The sequence below is a fragment of the Lepidochelys olivacea genome (genome assembly GCF_965140295.1).
Source record: "Lepidochelys olivacea isolate rLepOli2 genome assembly, chromosome: 14".
Lineage (NCBI taxonomy): Eukaryota > Metazoa > Chordata > Testudines > Cheloniidae > Lepidochelys > Lepidochelys olivacea.
The window spans coordinates 1,445,554-1,468,997 of NC_140424.1; the positions used below are offsets into that span (position 1 = coordinate 1,445,554).

Below are 23,444 nucleotides of genomic sequence, written 5' to 3' on the forward strand. Positions count from 1 at the left end.
CCACCCTCCTCCATGGGCCATGGGGAGACAGCCTGCAGGAGGCCTGTGGGACCAGCTGCCTCCGAGCCCACCCCAGGGAGGCCCAGCTGCTGGCAAACACTCTCCATGTTTCCCAGTGCAAACTGCGGCCATGGCAGGGGACCCCTACTGCAAGGGGGGGAGCTGGACATAATGTAGCAAATGTCTCAGGAAAGCAGGGAGAGGAGTCGCTGAGCCTTTTACCCCTAGAGGCCAGGGTCCCACTCCGCTCCTACCATGGAGCGCAGTGCTTGCCCCAGATGCTCAGTGCAGCCCTTTACCCTGGGACTAACACCCTCCTTCCTGGGGTCCTCTGGGCAGAGATGCTGACGGGACTGGGGGCTGGCCTGAGCCAGAGGAGCTGGGACTTGTGGGCCTGGCTCTTGCTTGTTGCTGGGAATTCCAGAGGGGCCATCTGACCCACACAGCCTCAGGCCCTAGGAGCAGGAAGAATAAAAGCCCCAAACCCCACACCATGCTCCCAATGCTTGTGCTCCCAGGCCCCAAGGGAAGCTCCCCGCAGCTGCTCACACTGCCAAGCCCACCCTTGCTGCCCCACATCCTCCAGCCCTTACCATTGATGTAGGGATTTGCAGCCTTTTTGTTCGTCATGACTCGGGCTGTGGCGTTATTCACCTGCAGAAGAGAGGGCACAGGACAGATCGCTGTCTGCACCCAGAGACGCTGCAGCCCCAGGGGCCTGCTCCGCTGCATTTATGTGGAGTTCTTCCAGCCTGGGGCTGGGGGCAATGTCAGTGACATGATCACCAGGCCAGGCAGTGTCGGGGGACACTGCCACACTGCCTGGTACCCCAGGGATCTGCACACAGCTCTACTCTGCCCTGCAATTCTGACTCCCCCGGGCTCCCGCTGCACCATGATCTGGACCCACAGCTCCTGCACCTGCTGGTCCAGCCCAGGGCTCCCATCCTGCAGACCCCCTGCTACTCCAGCCCTGGCTCCCCAACCCCAGCTCTGCTGGTGATCCTCAGTCCTGACCTGCAGCCCCTGGGGTAACCAATACCTGGTCCTGAGGCCTCGAGAGCTTACACTGCAGATAGCAGCCAGCTCCCTTCGGACCCACATCCAGAGCCGAGCCCCAGCTTGCAGAAGCTGAGTTTGACAAGGTGCTGTGTGCTGAGCAGGCTGCCTTGGCACTTCCTTGGCCTGCTACAAGCTCATTTCAGCCTTGGGGGCTGTACAGGGGCCTCGGGCACGAGGCAGTGGGAGGAGAGGCCTGTGCTAGGCTCACTGCCTGGCCAGTGCGAGCGGCAAAGCCTGGAAGGATTGCTGAACTGCACGTGTGGAGAGGAGGAAGCGTCCTGTTTTACACCACTCAGAGGGGCCTTGGGAAGGGACAGGTCTGCACTGGAGTGGGGCAGGGGACAATCTTGGTGCCCATGAATGGGAGGGTCCAACAGTCCTTGTCAGAGCCAGGCAACATGCAGTAGCAGACTGTGCACATTGACCACCCAGCTGTCGGTGCCCCTCAGTCCCGACCCGCAGATCCCCAGTTACACCAGTCCTGGACCCCCCAGCTGTCGGTGCCCCTCAGTCCCGACCCGCAGATCCCCAGTTACACCAGTCCTGCCCCCCCGAGCTGTCGGTGCCCCTCAGTCCCAACCCGCAGATCCCCAGTTACAGCAGTCCTGCCCCCCCGAGCTGTCGGTGCCCCTCAGTCCCAACCCGCAGATCCCCAGTTACACCAGTCCTGGGTCCCCCAACTGTCAGTGCCCCTCAGTCCCGACCTGCAGATCCCCAGTTACACCAGTCCTGGGTCCCCCCAGCTCTGCTGATGCTGTTCTGTTCAGTTTTCACCCATGGCAGCTCCCACTCTGCCATTTTTGTAGTGTTGACTCCTCACTGCTGACCTGTGGCATCTCTTGCTATCTCAGACCTACCCCCTGCTTCCCCAGCGTTGCCCGTGTCCCTCTGTCCTGTCCTGCAGACCCCAGAGCTAATGCAGCTGACTGGCTGCTCTTTGGTGCTGACCAACAATCCCTGGGAGGGGAGCATGAAAGGGACCCTCACGCTCAGTTCACTGGTGAACTTCAGTCAAGTTGGAGCTGTGCTCCCCAGAGCTGAGGCTTGGCATGCTGGCCTTCAGTGCTCCCTCCAACTCCCCCCAGAACTCCTTGGGGTCCAGCCCTCACCTGCCCTCCTGCTCCTGTGCCATTTGCTTCAGGCGGTAAGCTCTCCTCCTAGCCCCAGTGCAATGCACCACTGGCCAAGGACATGCGCTGCACTCAGCAATCATTCCACCATCAGCACCACAAGGAGGAGAACATGCATGATGGGGACTCTGCTCTGGGCCAGACTCTGGCATGGCCAGGGGCCAGGTGGCAAGGACCTGGGCCAGTTAATGCTGGGTGGAGCAGGCACTGAGAGGGAAGGAAGCCAGCAAAGCCCACTCCCCTGCTGAACCGCTCCACGGTCCCTGGACAGGGCCTGGATTTCCCTCTGTGCCAGATGCCAGGATCCCTCCCGCCAGCTGGCTCAAAGGAACAGGACAGGTGAAAGCAGGGGTGAACGCACAAGGCATGCGACATGACTGGGACCCCCGCAGTCCCCGGGAAGGGCGTGTGCAAGGCAAGCAGCCTGGGGGCAGGGGAGGCCCAGGCACCCGCGTGGGCGACACACAGCAGGCAATGGCAGTCACACTTATCTGAGCACCTCAATTTTCCGTCCCTCTACGATTGTGCCATTCAGCTTCTCTCGTGCCCGGTCGGCATCTGTGCTAGTTTCAAAAGTTACAAACCCAAAACCCTGTGAGCAGAGGAGAAACGGGGAGGGAGAGGGAGAGAGCGAGAGCGAGAGAGAAGGGGAATGGGGACAGAGAGAGCAGGTGAATCAGGAGAGCTGGCACAGGAGGCTCAGGCAGTGTGTTCAGGGCCAGATCCTGCGTGGAGAGAGCGAGAGGGATCCTGTCCGGGGCCACCCCCAAGTCACCCCAGTAAATGGGGAGAGGGGAACAGAGAAGCAGTGAAGATCCAAAAGAAACATCCACACACACAGGGACATGGGCTGCCCTGTACTAGTGTGGGACGGAGGGACCGAGCTGCCCACCCCCTCAGTGTGGGGCGGAGGGACCGAGCCAGCCCCCTCAGTGTGGGACGGAGAGACCGAGCCACCCCCCTCAGTGTGGGACGGAGGGACTGAACTGCCCACCCCATGCTATCCCTTCCATGGGACAGAAGGACCAAGCCGTGGTTCCCCTCCTGCCTGGCATGGGACAGAGAGACCAAGCTGTTCCCCCCCGTGTTTTCCCTATTACATGATAAAGGGACCGAGCCATCGTGTCCTGCCGGCACGGGGCAGAGGGACCAAGCCACCCCCCAGTGAAATCCCTTCTGCTCAGATGAGGGTGAACAGTGGCTGCTCCCCTCTGGAAAGGGGCTGGCATTAGGCCAGTGCCCTTTGTCCCCATGGCTGTGGTCTGAGCTGCGGCCAGTTGGGAGGCACCTGAGTGCAGGTGAGAGGCAGGGGACTGGAGTGTGGGGCAGGCCCCTGGCCGCAGAGAGGGAGGGAGCGGGAGAGAGAAGCAGCAGCACACAGACAGCTGGGCAGGACAGGAGTGAGTCAGGAAGAGCAGGGAAGACGAGCCCCTGAGTCCCTCCCTGAGTGGAGCCTTCGCCAGGAGAAACGCACATGTCACAGGTCAGCCTGGCCTGCTCCCGGGGCTGCTGTAATGACGCCGGCCTCGGGCAGCACCCACCTTGGAGCCCCGCTCATTGAAAATAATCTCCACGTCGAGGATCTTCCCGAATTGCTGCAATCAGAGAGAGCAGAGGGGTGAGAATAGTGCCCGGGCTCTGCAGAGGGGCCTGCCTCATCCCCGACCCCCAGGCACACGGGGAGCAGGCCTGCTGCAAATCTCCCGCTGGCGGAGCAGGCAAGGGGCCCACCCTGCACAGCGCTACCCATGTTCACACAGGCTGAGCTGAGCCCCAAGCGATGGGACTGCCAACTTAATGCTCTGCTGTGCAGCCCTTCAAGGAGAGCCCTGGGGGCGCAGCTAACCTGCCAGGCCAGAGCTCCAGAGCCCTGGGGGCCCAGCTAACCTGCCGGGCCGGAGCTCCAGAGCCCTGGGGGCCCCAGCTAACCTGCTGGGTCAGAGCTCCAGAGCCCTGAGGGTCCCAGCTAACCTGCCGGGCCGGAGCTCCAGAGCCCTGGGGGCCCCAGCTAACCTGCTGGGTCAGAGCTCCAGAGCCCTGAGGGTCCCAGCTAACCTGCCGGGTCGGAGCTCCAGAGCCCTGGGGTCCCCAGTTAACCTGCCAGGCCAGGCCAGGAATGAGAGGCTCCCAGTCAGTCTGCCCGGAGGTAGCAGCCTGGGATATGCCCTGGGGAAAGGGGGAGAGCCTGGCATGCGAACAAGAGACAAGATAAGGTGAGCACTTGGACACTGTTAGGATCCATTAGTTCTATGTTTGCAATGTCAAGTCCCCTGCCCTGCCTCTTCCTGGGCCCACCGGGGACGACGGGGCTGGTGCACACACTGGCCATACACACCCCGAACATTTGCCGCAGGTCTGGATCCCGGAATCGGAAGGGGATGTTGGAGACGTGTAACCTCTTGGGCTGCTGCTTGTCTGAGTTCTCTGAGGAATGGAGCTGTTGGCTCTCTGTCTGTGCGGCTTCATCTGTCTGCTGGAAAAAAGGACCCCAAAACCATCAGCCCACTGCAGCACTCGTGCTGGGAAGGGGACATGCCGCCAAGGGCCACTGCCCCCGAGGAGCTCCATGCAGCATCACTAACCCCCTACCTGGCATTATGGTCTGAGCCAGGCCCTTCCTGCTGCAGTATCTGATCCCCAGACAGGGCGTGCGAGGGAGAGGGGGTGGAGACCTCTCGTGAAAGGTGCAGGGCGAAGCTGTGCCTGACCCCAGGGAGAAGAGCTGGCCTGGCGCTGCAGAGAGGCCTGCCAGAGGGTCAGCCCAAACAGTGTGTGGCCCCCTCCCACAGCCCCCGGGCTCCATCTCCTTTTGCACTTTGGCAGCACATGTCTAGCTTGTCACCAACACAGCCCCACTAGACTGAATTAAGTGAGGGTGTGCAAGCTGGTGCATGTGTATGTGCAAGAGAGTTATGTGAGAGGGTGAGAGTGCAAGTGTGAGTGCATGCAAGGTGAATGGGGATGAGTGTGCATATGTGCAGTGTGGATAAGTGTGCACGCATGTGTGCAGAATGCAGATGAGTGTGCGAGTGTGCAGCATAAGTTTAAAGGAGTGTGTGCAATGTGTGTGTGGATGAGTGTGCATGCGTGCAGCATGAGTGTGTGGACAAGTGTGTGTGTACACAACGTGCATGTGGACGAGCATTTGCATATGCAGCGTGCACGTGCAGTGTGCACATGGACATGTGTGCGCGCGTGCAGTGCGTGTGGACGAGCGTGCATGCAGCGTGCACGTGTGTGCGTGTGTGCAGCAGGAGCATGGATGAGCGTGCATGCCTGTGCAGTCAGAGTGTGGATGTGCGTGTGTGCGTGCAGTGCGTGTGGACGAGCGTGCATGCAGCGTGCACGTGGACGAGTGTGCGTGTGTGCAGCAGGAGCATGGATGAGCGTGCATGCCTGTGCAGTCAGAGTGTGGACGTGCATGTGTGCGTGCAGTGCGTGTGGATGAGTGTGCGTGCAGCGTGCACGTGGACGAGTGTGCGTGTGTGCAGCAGGAGCATGGATGAGCGTGCATGCCTGTGCAGTCAGAGTGTGGACGTGCATGCGTGCGTGCAGCGTGCACATGGACATGCGTGTGTGCGTGCAGTGCGTGTGGATGAGTGTGCATGCAGTGCGTGTGGACGAGTGTGCGTGTAGCGTGCACGTGGACGAGTGTGCGTGTGTGCAGCAGGAGCATGGATGAGCGTGCATGCCTGTGCAGTCAGAGTGTGGACGTGCGTGTGTGCGTGCAGTGCGTGTGGATGAGTGTGCGTGCAGCGTGCACATGGACGAGTGTGCGTGTGTGCAGCAGGAGCATGGATGAGCGTGCATGCCTGTGCAGTCAGAGTGTGGACGTGCGTGCGTGCGTGCAGCGTGCACATGGACATGCGTGTGTGCGTGCAGTGTGTGTGGATGAGTGTGCGTGCAGTGCGTGTGGATGAGTGTGCGTGCAGCGCGCACGTGGACGAGTGTGCGTGTGTGCAGCAGGAGCATGGATGAGCGTGCATGCCTGTGCAGTCAGAGTGTGGACGTGCGTGCGTGCAGCGTGCACATGGACATGCGTGTGTGCGTGCAGTGTGTGTGGATGAGTGTGCGTGCAGTGCGTGTGGATGAGTGTGCGTGCAGCGCGCACGTGGACGAGTGTGCGTGTGTGCAGCAGGAGCATGGATGAGCGTGCATGCCTGTGCAGTCAGAGTGTGGACGTGCGTGCGTGCGTGCAGCATGCACATGGACATGCGTGTGTGCGTGCAGTGTGTGTGGATGAGTGTGCGTGCAGTGCGTGTGGATGAGTGTGCGTGCAGCGCGCACGTGGACGAGTGTGCGTGTGTGCAGCAGGAGCATGGATGAGCGTGCATGCCTGTGCAGTCAGAGTGTGGACGTGCGTGCGTGCGTGCAGCGTGCACATGGACATGCGTGTGTGCGTGCAGTGTGTGTGGATGAGTGTGCGTGCAGTGCGTGTGGATGAGTGTGCGTGCAGCGCGCACGTGGACGAGTGTGCGTGTGTGCAGCAGGAGCATGGATGAGCGTGCATGCCTGTGCAGTCAGAGTGTGGACATGCGTGTGTGCGTGCAGTGCGTGTGGATGAGTGTGCGTGCAGCGCGCACGTGGACGAGTGTGCGTGTGTGCAGCAGGAGCATGGATGAGCGTGCATGCCTGTGCAGTCAGAGTGTGGACGTGCGTGCGTGCGTGCAGCGTGCACATGGACATGCGTGTGTGCGTGCAGTGTGTGTGGATGAGTGTGCGTGCAGTGCATGTGGATGAGTGTGCGTGCAGCGCGCACGTGGACGAGTGTGCGTGTGTGCAGCAGGAGCATGGATGAGCGTGCATGCCTGTGCAGTCAGAGTGTGGACGTGCGTGCGTGCGTGCAGCGTGCACATGGACATGCGTGTGTGCGTGCAGTGTGTGTGGATGAGTGTGCGTGCAGTGCATGTGGATGAGTGTGCGTGCAGCGCGCACGTGGACGAGTGTGCGTGTGTGCAGCAGGAGCATGGATGAGCGTGCATGCCTGTGCAGTCAGAGTGTGGACATGCGTGTGTGCGTGCAGTGCGTGTGGATGAGTGTGCGTGCAGCGTGCACGTGGACATGCGTGTGTGCAGCAGGAGCATGGATGAGCGTGCATGCCTGTGCAGTCAGAGTGTGGACATGCGTGTGTGCGTGCAGTGCGTGTGGATGAGTGTGCGTGCAGCGTGCACGTGGACATGCGTGTGTGCATGCAGTGCGTGTGGATGAGCGTGCATGCCTGTGCAGCCAGAGTGTGGACGTGCGTGTGTGCGTGCAGTGCGTGTGGATGAGTGTGCGTGCAGCGTGCACGTGGACATGCGTGTGTGCATGCAGTGCGTGTGGATGAGCGTGCATGCCTGTGCAGCCAGAGTGTGGACATGCGTGTGTGCGTGCAGTGTGTGTGGATGAGTGTGCGTGCAGTGCGTGTGGATGAGTGTGCGTGCAGCGCGCACGTGGACATGCGTGTGTGCATGCAGTGCGTGTGGATGAGCGTGCATGCCTGTGCAGCCAGAGTGTGGACGTGCGTGTGGAGGCAAGGCCAGGGAGCGGGCCCAGCTGTGCTGTGTGGTGCGGGCTGGCACTCGCTGACGGAAGTGAGAGCTCAGCACTTTCCGCTTGGAGCTGCATTACAACCACCTAATGGGAGCTATCTGATTGGACAGTAGCCAAGCAGGTAGATTACAAGTGATTAGAAATGACAGGGGAGCCCGTAAACTGGGAGAGGAACTGGCAACTGCGACCTGCCGCTGCCCGTGCTGTGGGCACAGCAGCCCCCAGGGGTGCTGGAGCTGCAGGCTCAGCCTATGGCTCTCCCTTTGTAGCCACAGGTTGCTCAGCTCTGGGGCGGAGGCCTAGACTTGGGACTGAGAGCCTAGGCTAACGCTGGGAACGGGGGGGCAGGGGCTGCGTGACCCACCTGCCTCCTGGTGGGCAAGGCTGTTCTTCCAGCCTGGGACCTTACTGACAACTCTACCAGGCCCCTCAGTCCTGACCCACAGCCCCCTGCTGCCAGGCAGGTGACTCCAGGATTCCCCAGGTCACTGTTTCATACACACATTCTCAGAGCACTTGCTACCATCTCGCCCCCTTCCCCACGCTGGCATATTGCCCTGCCTCCCAAGAGACACCGACGGCACTGGCCCCAAGCGCCAGCCTGTGGCCAAAGGACCCTGAATCCCTTCGTGGCTCATCACTGCTCCTCTCACCTGAAAAGCCCCGCTGCCCACCCGGGGCTCCATGGGGGCTCTTACCGATACCGTCTGCGTCCCTGCTATGGACTGTGTGCCGGCGTCGGTGCCTGGCTGCTCAGCGTGGCTCTGTGCTGGTGTGTAGAGGGTCATGGCGTGCTCCGGTACCGTGCTCTGCCCCGAGTAATCCTGCGTGGGGTGAGGGTGCGGGTGCGGGGGTGCGTACTCTGCAGGGATTCCATTCTGGGGAGGCGGAGGATACTGGGCTGGGGGGTAGGGCTGAGCCATCGCTTCAGGAGGAGCCGTGGCGTCCTGATTACCCTGCAGAGACAGAAGAAGGCTGCTGACTGTCCAGCCCCATGCAGAGCCTGAGAAGTCCTCAGAGCAAGCAAGTGGGGCCCCCACAGGTGGTGAGGCCAGGAGACCCCAAGGGTTGGAGGCCATACCGTCCACAGGCCAAAGCAGGGCAGTCCTGGGGGGGACCCCACTGGAGACAGGTGTTTGCAGGGGTTTGTAACTCTATTGACAGGACCCTAGGAATGGGCAGAGAGGCTCAGACCTGTATGCACGCATGTCCAGTCCCTTGGGGTAAGCTCCCCACAGGGAAATGGCTGGCGCATGCCCTGCAGCAGGAGGGCTCATGGCCTGTTGTCCTCTCACAGGGAACCCTGGCTGTAGAAATGTCTTGAGTGGAACAGCCAGATGGATGGCTGCCAACTATTGCCAGGACAGATGCAGCCTGAACCAGTCCGTGAGCCTCAGGCCTGATGGACAGGGACCAGCCAACACACCGCCCTCCCAGGTTCCACCGGCCGCGCACTTTGGGCCACACCAAACCACATCCAAACACACCAGGGAAGATACAGCTACTTGATGCACAAGTGGAAACTCAAAGACTCCCCTTCATGTGACTGTGGTGAGAACAGCCAAGCCACTGAACACAGCAGAACCAGGGCTGGCTCTAGGTTTTTTGCCGCCCCAAGCAAAAAAATCCCTCCCCCACCTTTTTTTTGCCTTTTACACGTTTGCACTTTGCAATGTTTTTTTGTTTTGCTTTGGTTTTTTTTTTAACTGTTTAAAATTTTAAAAAAATGAAAACAGAATTTGTAGTTAGTGAAATAAAACAATTTCCTACTAGTGTACTCATTTAATTTTAGCAAAATCACAATTACAAACAATTTGGGTTCAACTATGCACTGTAATAACCTTAGTGTCTTCTGGTGCACCCAGTTTCTCATAAATTAAAAGAATTTATATGAATTGGATGTTTCTAGGTTTATACTTCCGTCCTTTTAATAATTCAGTGACATCTACGTTTTTCGCAATGGTCCTTTCAACTGAAATTAATCCAAGTCCTGACAGACGATTTTGAGACATAGTGGACTCAAATAATTTTTTAGTAATTTCAGTTTTGAGACACTGCGCTCACCAGAAGCCACTGTTTAAAGAATGTGTAATGCCATAGCAGTGTTTGGAGTGAGGTGCTTGGGGCTGTACATCCCGCCCGTGGGCCCCCAGCCCCACCCCAGCAGAGGGGACAGTAACTGACAGAGTGGCTGGGGGGCGGGTCAGCTGCAGGGAGGGGGCAGACCAGGGGCACCCACCCAGCACCGAGCCGCCCGGGGCAGCGGGTCCCTTATCGGCCAAGGGTCTTGCCCCGATCCCGGGCTCCCCTCCACTTGACTCCAGCTCCTCCACCACTTGTGACACTTGCGGCAGGGATGGGCAGGAAGGGAGAAGCCGCATCGCCCCGCTCCCATGGTGGCGGGGGGCCAGGGCAACCGCCCCCGGGCCAGGACCCCCACACTGAGCCCACCGCCCCACCCCACGCAGGGGCTCCCTGGTTGTCTGAGCGGGGCCGGGGGAAAAAAAAGGATGGCTGGAAGGCCGCCCCTGGAAACATGCCACCCCAAGCCCGTGCTTGCTGTGCTGGTGCCTAGAGCGGATTCAGAGGTGAACTGGACAATATCCACAGTGTCACAGAAGAGGCCTTGAAATGGCTTGTGGACCTACTGCTGCATCTATAGAGCATTGCTCTGCAGAGCTCTGGTCTGTGTCTCCTTTGCTCCATCAGCCCTCAGGCCCCTGCTTTCCGAGCCAGCAGTGGGGCAGCACTGGGAACTGGACTCAGACTCACCAGGGGCCACTGAATAGGGGGCGAGTGGTGACCTACGAGCTTTGGTGCAACTCTGAATCTGGCAAGGTCAGCAGCCCCTGCTCCTACTGCGCAGGGATCCTCAGAGAAGGAAGTCTGGACATTCCGGAAAGAGAAACTAGAGCAGGCTTCAACTTGGAGAACAGCAAGGGAGAAAGCCCAGCCGCTCTGGCATCATTGTTCCCAAGAGGATTGCAGAGCATCATTATCCATGATTAGCAAACACACTGCCAGGTAAGTCAGACCCACGGGGGTGGGGAGAAAAGGGTGGAAAAGAGGAGAGGAGAGCCAGTGCAATGGAGCGGAGCAGGGAGGGGAGGAAAGGGGAAAGAGGCCTAGGCAGAGGTGTGAAATGTCAAATGGCATCTATCACCGAGTTCCCGGGCAATGCTCCTGAGCTGCTCCCTACAAAGTCAGTCAGGACTCTGGGGAAGTCTCCTCTCTGGAAGCAGCCTGTCGGCCGGACACACAGCTCACCCGGCTTCCACCTTCCTGGGTCTGACCTTGGAGCATTCAGCATCCTCTGCCCCTCCGTGCGTTTCCCACAGCAAGTCCGCCCAGGCAGGGTCCTGGGGAAGCCAGAGGGTCCTGCCCCCCAACTCCGCAGTCAGATGGGACTCTCAGCCAGCCAGTAAAACAGAAGGTTTATTAGACGACAGGAACATGGTCTAACACAGAGCTTGTAGGTGCAGAGAACATGACCCCTCAGCCGGGTCCATTTTGGGGGGCGGTGAGCCAGACAACCATGTCTGCACTTCACTCCATGTCCCCAGCTAGCCCCAAACTGAAAACTCTCTCCAGCCCCTCCTCCTCTGGGCTTTGTCCCTTTCCCTGGACGGGAGGTCACCTGATTCCTTTGTTCTCCAACCCTTTAGCTCTCACCTTCCAGGGGGGATGGGCCCAGGCCATCAGTTGCCAGGAAACAGGGTGTTGGCCATTCTCTGTGTCCAGACCCCTGCACACCCCTGCCCTCTAGGGCTCTGCAATGATCATACACCCTTATCCCACCCCCTAGATACTTAAGAACTGCATAGGGGAAACTGAGGCACCCCCCAATATTCAGAGAAAACATTAAGAACAGTCCCACTTCGTCACAGCATCTTAGCACGCAAGGCAGATATCAAAGAACTGATTAACCCCTTTGCTTTAACTTACCCAATTTACCCGCTTTCCTGGGGCAGGCAGGGGAAATTCCCCCTGTCCTGTGGGGTCAGGGCTGAAAGCCAGAGACGGGGCCAAGCCTAGCCCTGAAACACTCAGTCACTGACCATGAGGGGATGTGAGGCTGGAGAAGGGCGTGGGAGAAGGCGTGCTGAGAGCGATAGGCAGGGGGCACCAGGCTGACCCCAGGGAGAGCGAATAGGAGGACCCAGTGCTAAGTGCCAGCCCTGGGGGTGCGCTTCCCTTGCTGCTCTTGGAGGGTGGGTGTGTCTGTCATTGGGGAATCCTCTACCTGGGGTGGAGTCCTCCCAGGGCTGGGGGCTCTGCTGAAGCAGCCCTCCCTGCACCCAGGGCCAGCTGGGGCCCTCCTGTGCAGGCTGCACTGGGGCAGGGCTCCACAGCTCTCCCTGCCTGGGCTCGTCCTGGGCCCTAGGATAGGGTGGGGGTCCTGTGGTGCCTGCCTAGCTGTAACGTATCTGGAAACATAAATAAATGCAGCAGTGTGACGAAGCGGGACTGTTCTTAATGTTTCCTCTGAATAGTGTGGGGGTGCCTCAGTTTCCCCTAGGCAGTTCTGAAGTATCTAGGGGGTGGGGTAAGGGTGTATGATCATTGCAGAGCCCTAGAGAGCAGGTGTGTGCAGGGGTCTGGACACAGAGAATGGCTGAGAGTCACGTCTGACTGCGGAGTTGGGGGGCAGGACCCACTGGCTTCCCCAGGACCCCGCCTGGGTGGACTCGCTGTGGGAAGCGCAGGGAGGGGCAGAGGAGGCTGAATGCTCCGAGGTCAGACCCAGGAAGGTGGAAGTTATGTGAGCTTCTTGCCCTGAAGACAGGCTGCTCCCAGAGAGGAGACTCCCCCAGAGTCCTGCCTGGCTTCGTGGGGAGCAGTTCCAGAGCATCGCCCGGGGACTCCGTGACAAGCAGTCACTGAGTCTGTGCCCTGTCCGGGGATGGGTGTGTGCACCTACACTCTATTATCCAAAGGAGGAGCAGCGCAGTGGCAGAGCAGGGGCTGTAATGCTGGCGGGGGGGCTGGGGACAAAGGAGCACACTCCTAGGAAGGTTTCAGAGTAGCAGCCGTGTTAGTCTGTATTCGCAAAAAGAAAAGGAGGACTTGTGGCACCTTAGAGACTAACACATTTATTTGAGCGTAAGCCACAGCTCACTTCATCGGATGCTTATCATCAGTCCCTGTTGGAGTGGAAAGATCCCTTCGCAGCAGATGCTGCGCTGTGCTCCTCACTCAGGGCTGCCCAGGTGAGGGGTGCTCCCCAGACCCCAACCCATGCTTGGGGGCTGTAAGTTAACACACCTGCCTCTCCAGCCCTTCTGTCCCAGCTCCCAGCCATGGGACCCAGCAGGTTCCTTGTAGAGTGGGACCTGGGATGGGAAGGGGAGGTCTGGACTCCAGGCCACTCTTACTTGGATTCCTGGTCAACACGACTACTCGACCAGCGGTGATAGTGCGCCCAGAACCCAAGGCCCACCTTCACCTAGGGGCTCTCAGTCATGGTCCAACACCCGCCCCCCTGCTCCCTCCCCCGCCCCGTGTCAGTAACCCCATGCTGACAGACAAACAGCTGCAAACCCTTTAGCCAGCATGCAGGAGCCAGCTTTGACACCCCCTCTGGATAGGGTCTCTCCTGTTGTGTGCGTGGCTTGGACTGAGGAGACAAGCTCCTTCATTGCGGGTGTGAACAATTTATGATGCAGACAAGATGTTGGGGGGGGGTGATGGTGGGTGGGTGGGCAGGGGAAACTCTAGCTTCGGCCGTCCCCATTACTGGGACCTTGCACTGGCAACTGAATTGTTAATGGAGGAAGTTGAGACCTATAACCCAGGGCATTGTGGGTAATTATATACAAATCCAGTCTGACTAAAGATCTGCAAGTCATTCAAAGGCTTACGGGCTTCTTCTTCCGCTGACTCAGCCACTTGCAGCTTCCTAGGGATGCAGCAGCCAGACGCTCGCCAGAGTGATCTGAGCTTCAGGCTGGCAGCACCAATGCACCTTGGAACCAGCCAGCAACAGCCCTAACACCAAGCTCCAGGCTACACTGTGACCCTCCAGTGCATCTCCATAGGTGTCATTGGCAAAGACTGGCACTGTGGTGCTGCTGTACACAGGGTACATGCCAGGCTGGGGGAGAGATGGATCTGTGCAAGGGTAGGCTATTACCGGTGGGCCTGGGACAAAGTGCCACCACCGGACATGGCAGATTCTGCTCGCCATTTCAGAGAAGAGGGCTCCCGAAGCAGGAGGCAGAGCAGGAAGTGGAGGGAGGCACTGCAGACACTTTGCTCTAAGGACACCCTGCCCTGGAGGGCTGGGACTAGCCTGTGGAGTCTTTCAGCTTGGGGTTAGGCAGCCAGTTACCACACTCAGCTGATGCCAGATCCTCCCACAAGCCTGTCTCGGCCAGCACGGACCACATTTGGGATCTAGTCAGATTCCAAATACCAACTAGCGTGTCCGTCAAAAGAAGCAACAGCCATGTACTTAGTTAGGACTGAAAGTCCAGACCTGGCCCTCACTTGTGCCCCTACACAGCTGGTCAGCAGGGAGGCCAGTGAGTTAAGTGCACTGCTGAATACCCTTCCAACACAAGGAGCTAGCCAAGAGCTGCATAGTTTTCAGGACACAACCAACATAATCACAAAGTCCTTTGCCATCACCAGATTCAAGAGTAAATCAGATCCCAGCAGGGTTTCCTCACCTTCCTCCTGAGTCCCATGCAGAGAAAATTGCCATAGTCCAAGCCCAGGGCTTCTAGGTCACTGCTCCAAACCTCCCTTTTGCAGATGGAAATGGGATGCCCCTGACTGGGGCAGGGCTCTGTCTCACTGGGAAGTCTGTCCTGCCCTATCAGCTAGGAGCCTTGTACCAAGTGAGGAAGAGCTTTGAACAGTGTCTGAAGGAACAACACCACTACCAGGGAGGGAGCAGGGCTCTTAGGAGGGGCACTGGTGCCTCTGGCACAGTCCCATGGGCCCCAACAATGCAGCCCAGGCCAGCAGCACAGTGCACGGCCCTGGGGGTGAAGCAGACTCCAGAGCCTGCCCCCAGCTGGGGACGCAGCAGATTCTGTGAGCTCCAGTGCTCGGGAACACTGCCAAGCGTTTGAGACAGCTGGCAGGGGCCAGTGAAAAGAAAAAGCAGTCTCTGGCTTCCAGAGCGGAGCGGGGCTCATGCTAACGTGGACCCGTGGCCCTGTCTGACAGTGCCTGGATCCCGCATCACCATCTCAGACACAGCAGAACAAATCCAGCACCACTCTGCACTAAGCCCCATCCCCCAGTAACCAGACACATTACCACAACCAGCAGCTGGGGCAGAACCCAGTGCCGTGAGCTGCTAAACCCACCAATGAGGCGGTGTAGGCCTGGCCAGATTGCCGGGCAGGTGCCCCAAAGATATCGACTCGAGCAGCTTTCAGTCACCTTCCTCGTGGGACAAGCAACACACACATCACAGCCTCCGCACACAAGAAGGGGAGCAGGCTCAGCAAACCCTACAGCCCTGCTGACCCCTGTCGTGCCTTGGGCCTTTGAGGATGGAGCCCAGGCAGCCGGCCCCTTCCTACCTTGTTTACCAGCTCCTTGCAGTGGCTGGACCAGCCAGAGGCCCCATGCCCCGGCTCAGCAGCAGTTCTGTGGCCTGCTTTCCTTTCCCCATCCCAGCATCGCTCCCCAGCATGCATCACCTGCGGGGCCAAGCCATCGGTCAGGCTGCTCCTCACCACAGCTCCCATGAAAGGCCACCTCAGCCCACAATAGCTGGGAGGGTCTGCCAGACACATGGCCAGGCTTGGCTCTCCCAGGGCTTTCAAGGAGGTAGACTCACTCAGCCCAGAGCGCCCTGTTCAGCGGGGATGATCCCGCCGGCGTAGCTCAGAGCGGGGTCTGGGCCATGGCAGTGCTATACGCAAAGGCCCTAAGGTGAGGAACCTTCCGGTCCCTGAAGGGCACTGGGGAGCATGCCGAATTCTCTGCCAGGGACATGGCAAGGGCAGGGCAAGCTGAGGGACGAGGGGCAGAGGGCGAGCTGGGATGCACGGACCAGGAGGAAGTACAGGAGCGTCCAGAGCACAGGTTGGGGAGCGGCCCCACCTCAGCAGGTCCCCACAGCTGGCGCCCAGCCAGCTCGTCCACTGACAGCCGCATTCGTATCGGTTATTAATTAGGGCTGTCACAGTGCTTGTCATCCCAGTATTATTTCATTCAGGGCCCATTAGGTTCCCCTGTTTTGCTGCTTGCTGTCTCTGGTGCTGCAGCGGCACTGATCTATGGCTCACGCTGCGATCCCTCCACCAGGCGCTGCCCATCCATCCCCAGGCACCTGCCAGGGAGAAGGATGGGGAGCCACTCACCTGCTCAGCGAGCTCTGAGCAGAGGAAGGGGCTCCCTCGCTCAAGGACAGGAACACAGGGGCCTGCAGGAAGAGGGAGGCTGGGGGATCCCAGAGGGGAGAGACTTGCAGGAGGATGGGTGGGGGGACCCAGGTGGGAGGGGAGGGCGCCCCAGGGGGAAGGGGAGGGACTCACAGGGGATGGGTGGGGGGTCCCAGGTGGGAGGGGTGGACTCACAGGGGATGGGTGGGGGGGTCCCAGAAGGGAAGGGAGACAGGTAACAGTTTAGCTGAGCAATGCCCATTCACATCACTGGGAACCTGGCCGCTGCTCTGCTCCCCATGGGCTGCACTAAATGTTTCCCTCGACACATGCTGCTTTGCACAGGCCGTGCTCCAGGAAAGGCCCCGACCCACAGGAACCCCAGAGCTGTCCCCCTGCTTCATCCATGCCTCCCATCCAGAGCACTGCAGCCCCCTCCCACTCCCCAGCACCCTCAGTGTCTCCTCCAGACCCCCCAAAGCACTACACTTAGATCACCTTCCTGAGCTGGCGCTCTGAGCAAGACACCCCTCTCTGCCTGTGCTGCCATGGACACCCTGTATCTACTTCCCCCAGGGCACAGAGCTGGTTCATATGGCCCTAGCTCTTCTCTCCTCTGCCTGCTGCCTGGAAGAACCCAACAGGCTGCTTGTGGCCAGGGCATGGGACTGGGAGCTCAGGCCATTAGCACTGGATTAGTCAACGGTCCATATGCAGTGCCCTGGGTGTTAGAGCAGGGCTGGCCCTTCTCAGCCCCTCGCACCGAGCAGCGATAGCGGTGCCCTGGTCTGCATGCTGCATATGGGCACTCTCTGTGCCAGCCGCTCGCACCGATAGCGGTGCCCTGGTCTGCATGTTGCATATGGGCACTCTCTGTGCCAGCCGCTCGCACCGATAGCGGTGCCCTGGTCTGCATGCTGCATATGGGCACTCTCTGTGCCAGCCGCTCGCACCGATAGCGGTGCCCTGGTCTGCATGCTGCATATGGGCACTCTCTGTGCCAGCCCCTCGCACCGATAGCGGTGCCCTGGTCTGCATGCTGCATATGGGCACTCTCTGTGCCAGCCCCTCCCAGCGATAGCGGTGTCCTGGTCTGCATGCTGCATATGGGCACTCTCTGTGCCAGCCCCTCGCACCGAGCAGGCAGTCCTAGCACCACAAACACATTTTAAGATGAAAACACTTCTGGAAAACGAAGGGTTCACAAGCCCAATTTCACATCTGCCTGGGGCAGAGCTGAGGTCCTGACTTGCCAAGAGGGGCAAGTATGTGTGGGTTGTGTGGGTTCAGGTAGAAATGGAGGAGGGCACTGAATTCCAGGCACTGAGCCCACAGGATCTGAGCCAGGAAAAGAAGGAGGTGGGGTGGGGAGAGACAAGTGAGGGCAACAGGTAGGGTGAGCTGGGAGTTTGACAGGGATGAAGTAGGGAGGGGCGTGACGGACAGTGAGCCAGCTATGACAGCCCAGGGGCTGGGCCTGACTTCTGTACTCTATGGTTTGCAGAGAACCCGCTGTGCAATAAACCGACCACTCCTGCGAGGAGCAACTTCACAGACCAAAGAGAGACAGATGGTGATCCAGGTGAGGAAAGAGAAGCCAGAGAGAGCAGGAAATGCATAAGGTACTAGGACAGCAGCAGGCCCATGTGACAGGGGCTAATGCTAACAGAGCAAAACCCAGCTCTAGCGGGAAAGTCTGGGAGCTGGACACCCAGAGAGGCCTGAGATCCGGAGCTGGAGTGATAACACAGCCCCGGCCATCCCTGCCCTTCAGCTCCCGGCCCAGGGCCACACAGTGCTCTGAGCTCAACGTCAGCTTTGTGAGCTGAGCCTGAGGGCTTTGCTGAGCCACGAGACAGACAGACACACCAAGAGATTGCCCCAGGCAGTGAGGAGCTGGACCCCTGGCATCACAGGGCACTGGGCCTCTCTAATAAGCAGGTTGGACTGCACCCAGCATGTCCCTCCCCCGGTGTGAGCGCAGGGGATGCTCCCAGAGGGCAGCTTGGATGGTGATTTTCTGCATTTTCATTAAAAGATATTCTAATTATTAATGGCCCATGGCCCTCATTTAATAAATGAGACAGGAGATTAAGCACATTGCCTGAGACAGAGCTCAGAGAAAGGAAGCCAGTATTTAAAACTGAACAGAGACCCAGCTGGAACTGAGAGCCAACAGCTATCAATTAATCTTACCACTCAGCCAAGAGCAGGACTCCCGGAGGGGCTGGGGGTCATGCCAGGGACAGCAGGGCGATAGAGCCCTGGAGTGCTGAGCAGGTCTGGGCAACACGTGGCTGTCAAGAGGATGCTCAGTGGCATGCCCAACAGCCCACAAGCTCTCGTGCACACTGGCTGTGCCACAGTCGGCATTCACCCACGGCCGGGACTCGAGCTCAGCACTCAAAGCGAGCAGCCGTGTTTGGAAAAGCTGGCTGGGGTGGCTGGAGCAGTCATGCTGGGGCTGAGATGTCCTCACAAGGGGACAAGAAGCCCCTGCAAGACACAGCCCTTTGGGCCCTGCTCACTCGGCATCCTCACTTGGCATCACATAGCACCAGGGCTGCGACAGGAGAGCCATGGGGCACAAGAACCCCTCCTGAGGTGCAGCCTGGTGGTTGGGAAGCCAGCAGCACCTCTGAGGCACTGCTGTGGCTGGTGGGCTGAGACAGCGTCCAGCTCGGGGGAAGCCCCCAGTGCCACAGAGGGGAATAGCTCCCTTGCCCGTCCTCCGCTTCTCCTGGCAGATGGGCGACCTGGCAAGGCCCTTCTGCAGCAAGCCGGTTGCCAGGCGAGCACAGCTATCAGCAGGCGCCATGGAGCATTCACCTGAGAACAACAGGGCCCTGGGCTGGGGGCACAAGGCCAGCCGGGAACAGGGGCCCCGTTCCAAGGAGCAGGCCAATGAGAGGGTGGGGCAGCTTGGGTGAACCCTTGCAGGCACTGAGGGCAGCACGGAAGGGGGCTAGGGCAGGGGGAAAGTTCCACCCACACTGCTGCTTATTGACCAGCCCTCCAGGCTCAGGACAAGTCTCTGCACTTCCCGCCCCACCACCTGAACAAACACAACATGCCCTCCGCTCCCACGCCGGACCCTGCGCCAGCCCCTCCCACCCACAGTGGGTTACCTTCCCCCACCAAGACTGCGACCCCGCTACTGTGGGCAGAGGAGTGCCAGGTGTGGCGTCGCACCCTCCGGAGCTGGGTGTGCAGGGAGGGGAGGAAGGCGAGAACCCCAGTGGCTGGCTAGGAGCACAGCTGGTGGGGTGAGAGGCTGCCATGCATGACCCACACGGTGGCACAAGGATGCCCCTTGTGGGTAGGGCAGCAATGCTTTTATCTGTAGTGCCCATGGCAGCAGTAACCGTGGGCAGGCTGGCAGCACGCTGGGTGTCAAGCTCTGGGAAACACTCTGCCCTGTGTTGGAGGGGAGTACTTTGGGGGCTGGCGAAAGGTCTGTGATGCCCCATGGTGGGATTGGCACTCCCACGCGCAGGCAGGCCCTGTGTAACCCGGCCTGGCTGGCAGGTGGGTGGAATAATAGGAAAAATAAAGAGATCAGTCTTGTTCCCGCAGCTCCCTGAGCCCACTCTCCATTTAGATCCAGGAACAGACCCAGGAGAATGACGAGAGGGCAGCTTCTCCCAAGCACAGCCCCCTGCGCTCACCCCCTGCCAGCTCTCCACTTCCCCTGGAGCACCTCGCTGAGCGGCACTGGGGAGCCTGCGGAGCAGAAGCTGTGCTGCCCTGGAGCTCACAGTCCCACCGCCACCGACTACCCGTTGTCTTCCCTGCATTACATCTGGAGCTGCATGCAGCCCCTGCCCAGACTGCTGCGTGCCAAGGCTGTCTCCCTGCCTCACTCACCGCAAGGCGAGAAGTGGATCTAATCTTTAGCTGATTAAATGTCCCTCATTAACGAGTTTCTTTAATTAATGAAGTTTTGTGTTTGCTCCACTTGCTTTATCCCTGCCACACTCTGCCTCCTCAGCACAATCCAGGGCCATTGCCTTTCCAGGAATGTAGCGCGTGGGGCCGGTTCCTGCCGATGGCGCACTCTGCTGATGATTCCTGTCAGCTTGGGGCTGACAATTCCATTTTAAACCTTTTCTTGTTTTTCAGAAAACACCCTCCACAAGTGGAGAAAGGGCCTGTGCCATTAGCTACATGGCAATGCCCAGAGGAACAAGCGGGCGGCCCACACGGCTGGGCACCTTCGGCGGCTGCTCGGGGCTCATCCCCAGGGATGCAGATTTGGGCCCTTTGAATGGTGCCTCCCATGCATGTCAGCACCTGGTGCTAGGTAGCTCTGCAGATGCTGCCGGGACCTGAAGGGATGAGCAGCCCAATGGGGTGCTGCTCCCTAGCCAGCAGGTGGCACTGAATTAGCCCATCACAGCCCTGTTCCCTAGCTGCTGCAGCCCTCTGACCCAGAGAGACCATGCTGTGCTCCCCAGTGACTGAGGCCCATTTCCAGCTCCGCAGCTAACGAATGGCATCGCGCTTTGGGCTCGGCCCAGTGAAATGCCAACATTGGGCAGTTTTGCTTCCCGGGCAGCGTGCAAGTGCCCCCCTCTCCTTTCTGCCATGCTGACTTAGGGGTGGGGCTCTATGGCTCCCTGGGGCAGGGCACCGCTCTGTAAATGAGCCGCTCATTGGAGCGGTGTCCCAGCATTTGGGATCAGACCCCTGCCAGGTCTATCGATTGCTCTAACCTGTCCCATTTCCCGCAGTGAGACCAGAAATGTCATCACCCTCTGTACAGCCTGCTGGGCAAGGCTGGGACTGCTCTGGCTATGAGGACCCACAGCAGCCTGCGTTCCCTTCCCGCCCTAGAGCTGCTCCTTCTGGGCTATGCCCTGTGCTGTTTCCTTTTAGGCTCAGGAGCAGAAATGAGATAGGAGGTTTGGAGAAGGCTATTCTGATGGTTAGGAGCATGATGGATAAAATCTGATTTAAAAAAACTTGCATTTTTTTATTTAAACTAAATACAGGTTTATTATTTAAAAATAAATCTATTTAAAATTAAATTTGAAATTGACAACCTATGTTGAGTCCTAAACTTATTATAATCTAGTCAAATGTACATTGTACACAAAGCAGTATTACGCGGTCCATGTTTGCTGCTGACGTTTTAAAGAAAGTCCACCAGTGCTGAACTGGTGGAAGCCACTGGCTAAGAACCTGGAACCTGAGTTTGCTAAAGGGCTAAACCAGTTTATAACAGCAGTAGCCTCTTTTGCAGGTGCTGAGGGAATATTTTCTTCATTTCAGTTTATTTAACTAGATCAGTACAATGAGTAGTTCATTCAAAGTTAAGAAACCAGTTGGGAGTTGAAAGAGCAGGGAGGCTTGTTTTCCTTGTCCAAGCTGTGAATGAAAACTACTGTAGGTGTGAGAGGATGAGCTCTACTAGTTCTAAAATCTTTAAGGACATGGTGACTGGAAACAGTCAGTTCAGTGCACTAACTACAGATGATACTGCCTCTGTTTAATACATCAGCTAGTTTTAGATGCAAAACATGAGTTGATAAACTTTTTTCTTATGTATCCAACACATTTAAGGTAGTTTTATTTAATAAAAATATAAAATACTGTTTTTGTGCATTTCTAATTGAATTTGAATTTCCACCTGTGATAGGACATGCCCCCACACCGCTGATAGACAGACTAACAAGCCTTCCTGCACCAGGAAGCGCAATTAGGCGCACCTGCAGAACATGTGCCACTGGAAAGGGGAGCTTAAAAAGGTGATGCTCGCTACTGCAAGAAGAGGCTGCCAGTGAGCTCTAGTAGCCCAGTCTGGGATAGTGGCTGGTCTTACCTCCCCTGTGCCCTTGTTGTGGGGAAGACTGGCACTACAAGCCAGGCATGGGTAAGGGGCCCTGGCAGGCTGCTCCCCAGGACTAGAGGTAATTGGTCTCAAAAGAGACTCCAGGAATTAACTGAACTTCTGCTAGGAATGCCCAGGTGTGGGGAGTCTCCCGTACAAGACTCAGTGGCAAGCAACTGAAAGAGACTCTGATCAAGCCCAGGATGAGGGTCAGCCGACTACGCTAGCCACACAGAGCTCAACACAAATTGGAAGTAAAAAATTAATCATCCACTAGTAAAAAGTGAAGCTACATAATTCCATAAATAGATGTTATAGATACATTGTATCCTCTGGTTAACAACAAGCACCACATTCAGTGCAAAGGCTGTGTAATTAATTGCAAATCAACGTTTGAATAGCTCCAACCTTTCTTTAGGACAGGGGTTCTCAAACTTCCGTGACCCCCTTCTGACAGCAAAAATTATTGGGCAGGCCGGCAGGCAGGCGGGCTGGGGGTCAAAGCAGAAGCCCAAGGGCTTCAGCCCCAGGCAGAGGGCCTGTAACCTGAGCCCCGCTGCCCAGAGCTAAAGCCCTCAGGCTTCGGGCCCCAGCAAGTCTAACGCCAGCCCTGGCAACCCCATTAAAAAGGGGTTGGGACGCACTTTGGGATCCCGTCCCACATTTTGAGAACCGCTGCTTCAGGAAAATAACTAAAAAGTACAAATGCAAATCATGATTAAAATCGATCATCTAAATCCAGATTTCCTCCTTAATGACTTACATCATGATTAAAATCAGTGATTTAATGTGCTTTGATTTAGACCTATCTGCTGCGCTCAGGATGAATCTAGAGTGGCTTTACTGGGGTCTCCACTGACCTAGCCCATGGAGCTCCTGCTTGTAAAGGTATGAGTCCTTTACATTAAACCTTAGCACTGTTCTTATCTGATGAGCATTTGAAATACTCTTTGGATCCAGGAGAACAGACAATTGCAGCTTTTTCACCAGAGCCTCACAGAAAACACAACCACGCAGTAAATAAAAACACGATTTAGCCCATGACACTTCCATTTAACAACCCCCTCTGCTTCTAGGTAATGATTCCCCCCAGTCCCTGTGCCGAGGGGGGATGGGGGACGGACACGGGACGAATGGGCAGTTTGGGAAGGGGCATGCAGGAGACGGACGGAAGAGTCGCACCGTGGTACATCATGACTGAGACTAAAGTGAAAAATCAATGTTTAATTGAATGTGTTCTGTGAGCAGCTCCTGCTGCCCCTCATTGCTCACTAATAGAATCTCCTGCCATGCTCCCCGTCCCCGCACTGATGGAGGTGGATCATCACAAATGTGAAATCACTTCCCACCCCCAGGTTCAGGACAGAAATTAACCTGTTCCTACTCCTCCCCTGGGGTGCTTCCCAGGAGAAGGGCTGCCCTCCCTAGCGCTCATGGGAGCTATTTGGAGGTGGGATGGGTTGGTGTCCTCGAGGGTGAGGTGCCATGGGGTGTTTAGAAGGTCATTGGCAGCAGCACCCAGAGCCACTCCGATCTGTATGT

At 57.9% G+C, this 23,444-nt stretch overlaps 1 protein-coding gene across 29 annotated transcripts in view; it reads right to left on the bottom strand.

Moving 5' to 3' along the window:
• Positions 1–23,444, bottom strand: part of RBFOX3 (RNA binding fox-1 homolog 3) — a 355,830-nt gene that overhangs the window by 10,195 nt on the left and 322,191 nt on the right. For 25 of the 29 annotated variants that reach the window (XM_084647038.1, XM_084647033.1, XM_084647023.1 and 22 more), the window contains 5 exons: positions 8,378–8,680; positions 4,528–4,662; positions 3,734–3,787; positions 2,692–2,784; positions 594–654 (listed from right to left, as the gene is read on the bottom strand). In XM_084647038.1, coding sequence (XP_084503164.1) covers positions 594–654; positions 2,692–2,784; positions 3,734–3,787; positions 4,528–4,662; positions 8,378–8,680 — 646 coding nt within the window. Of the gene's footprint in view, positions 1–593; positions 655–2,691; positions 2,785–3,733; positions 3,788–4,527; positions 4,666–8,377; positions 8,681–23,444 lie in introns of all 29 variants that reach the window. The other 4 variants (XM_084647027.1, XM_084647024.1, XM_084647035.1 and 1 more) reach the window with 4 other exon arrangements.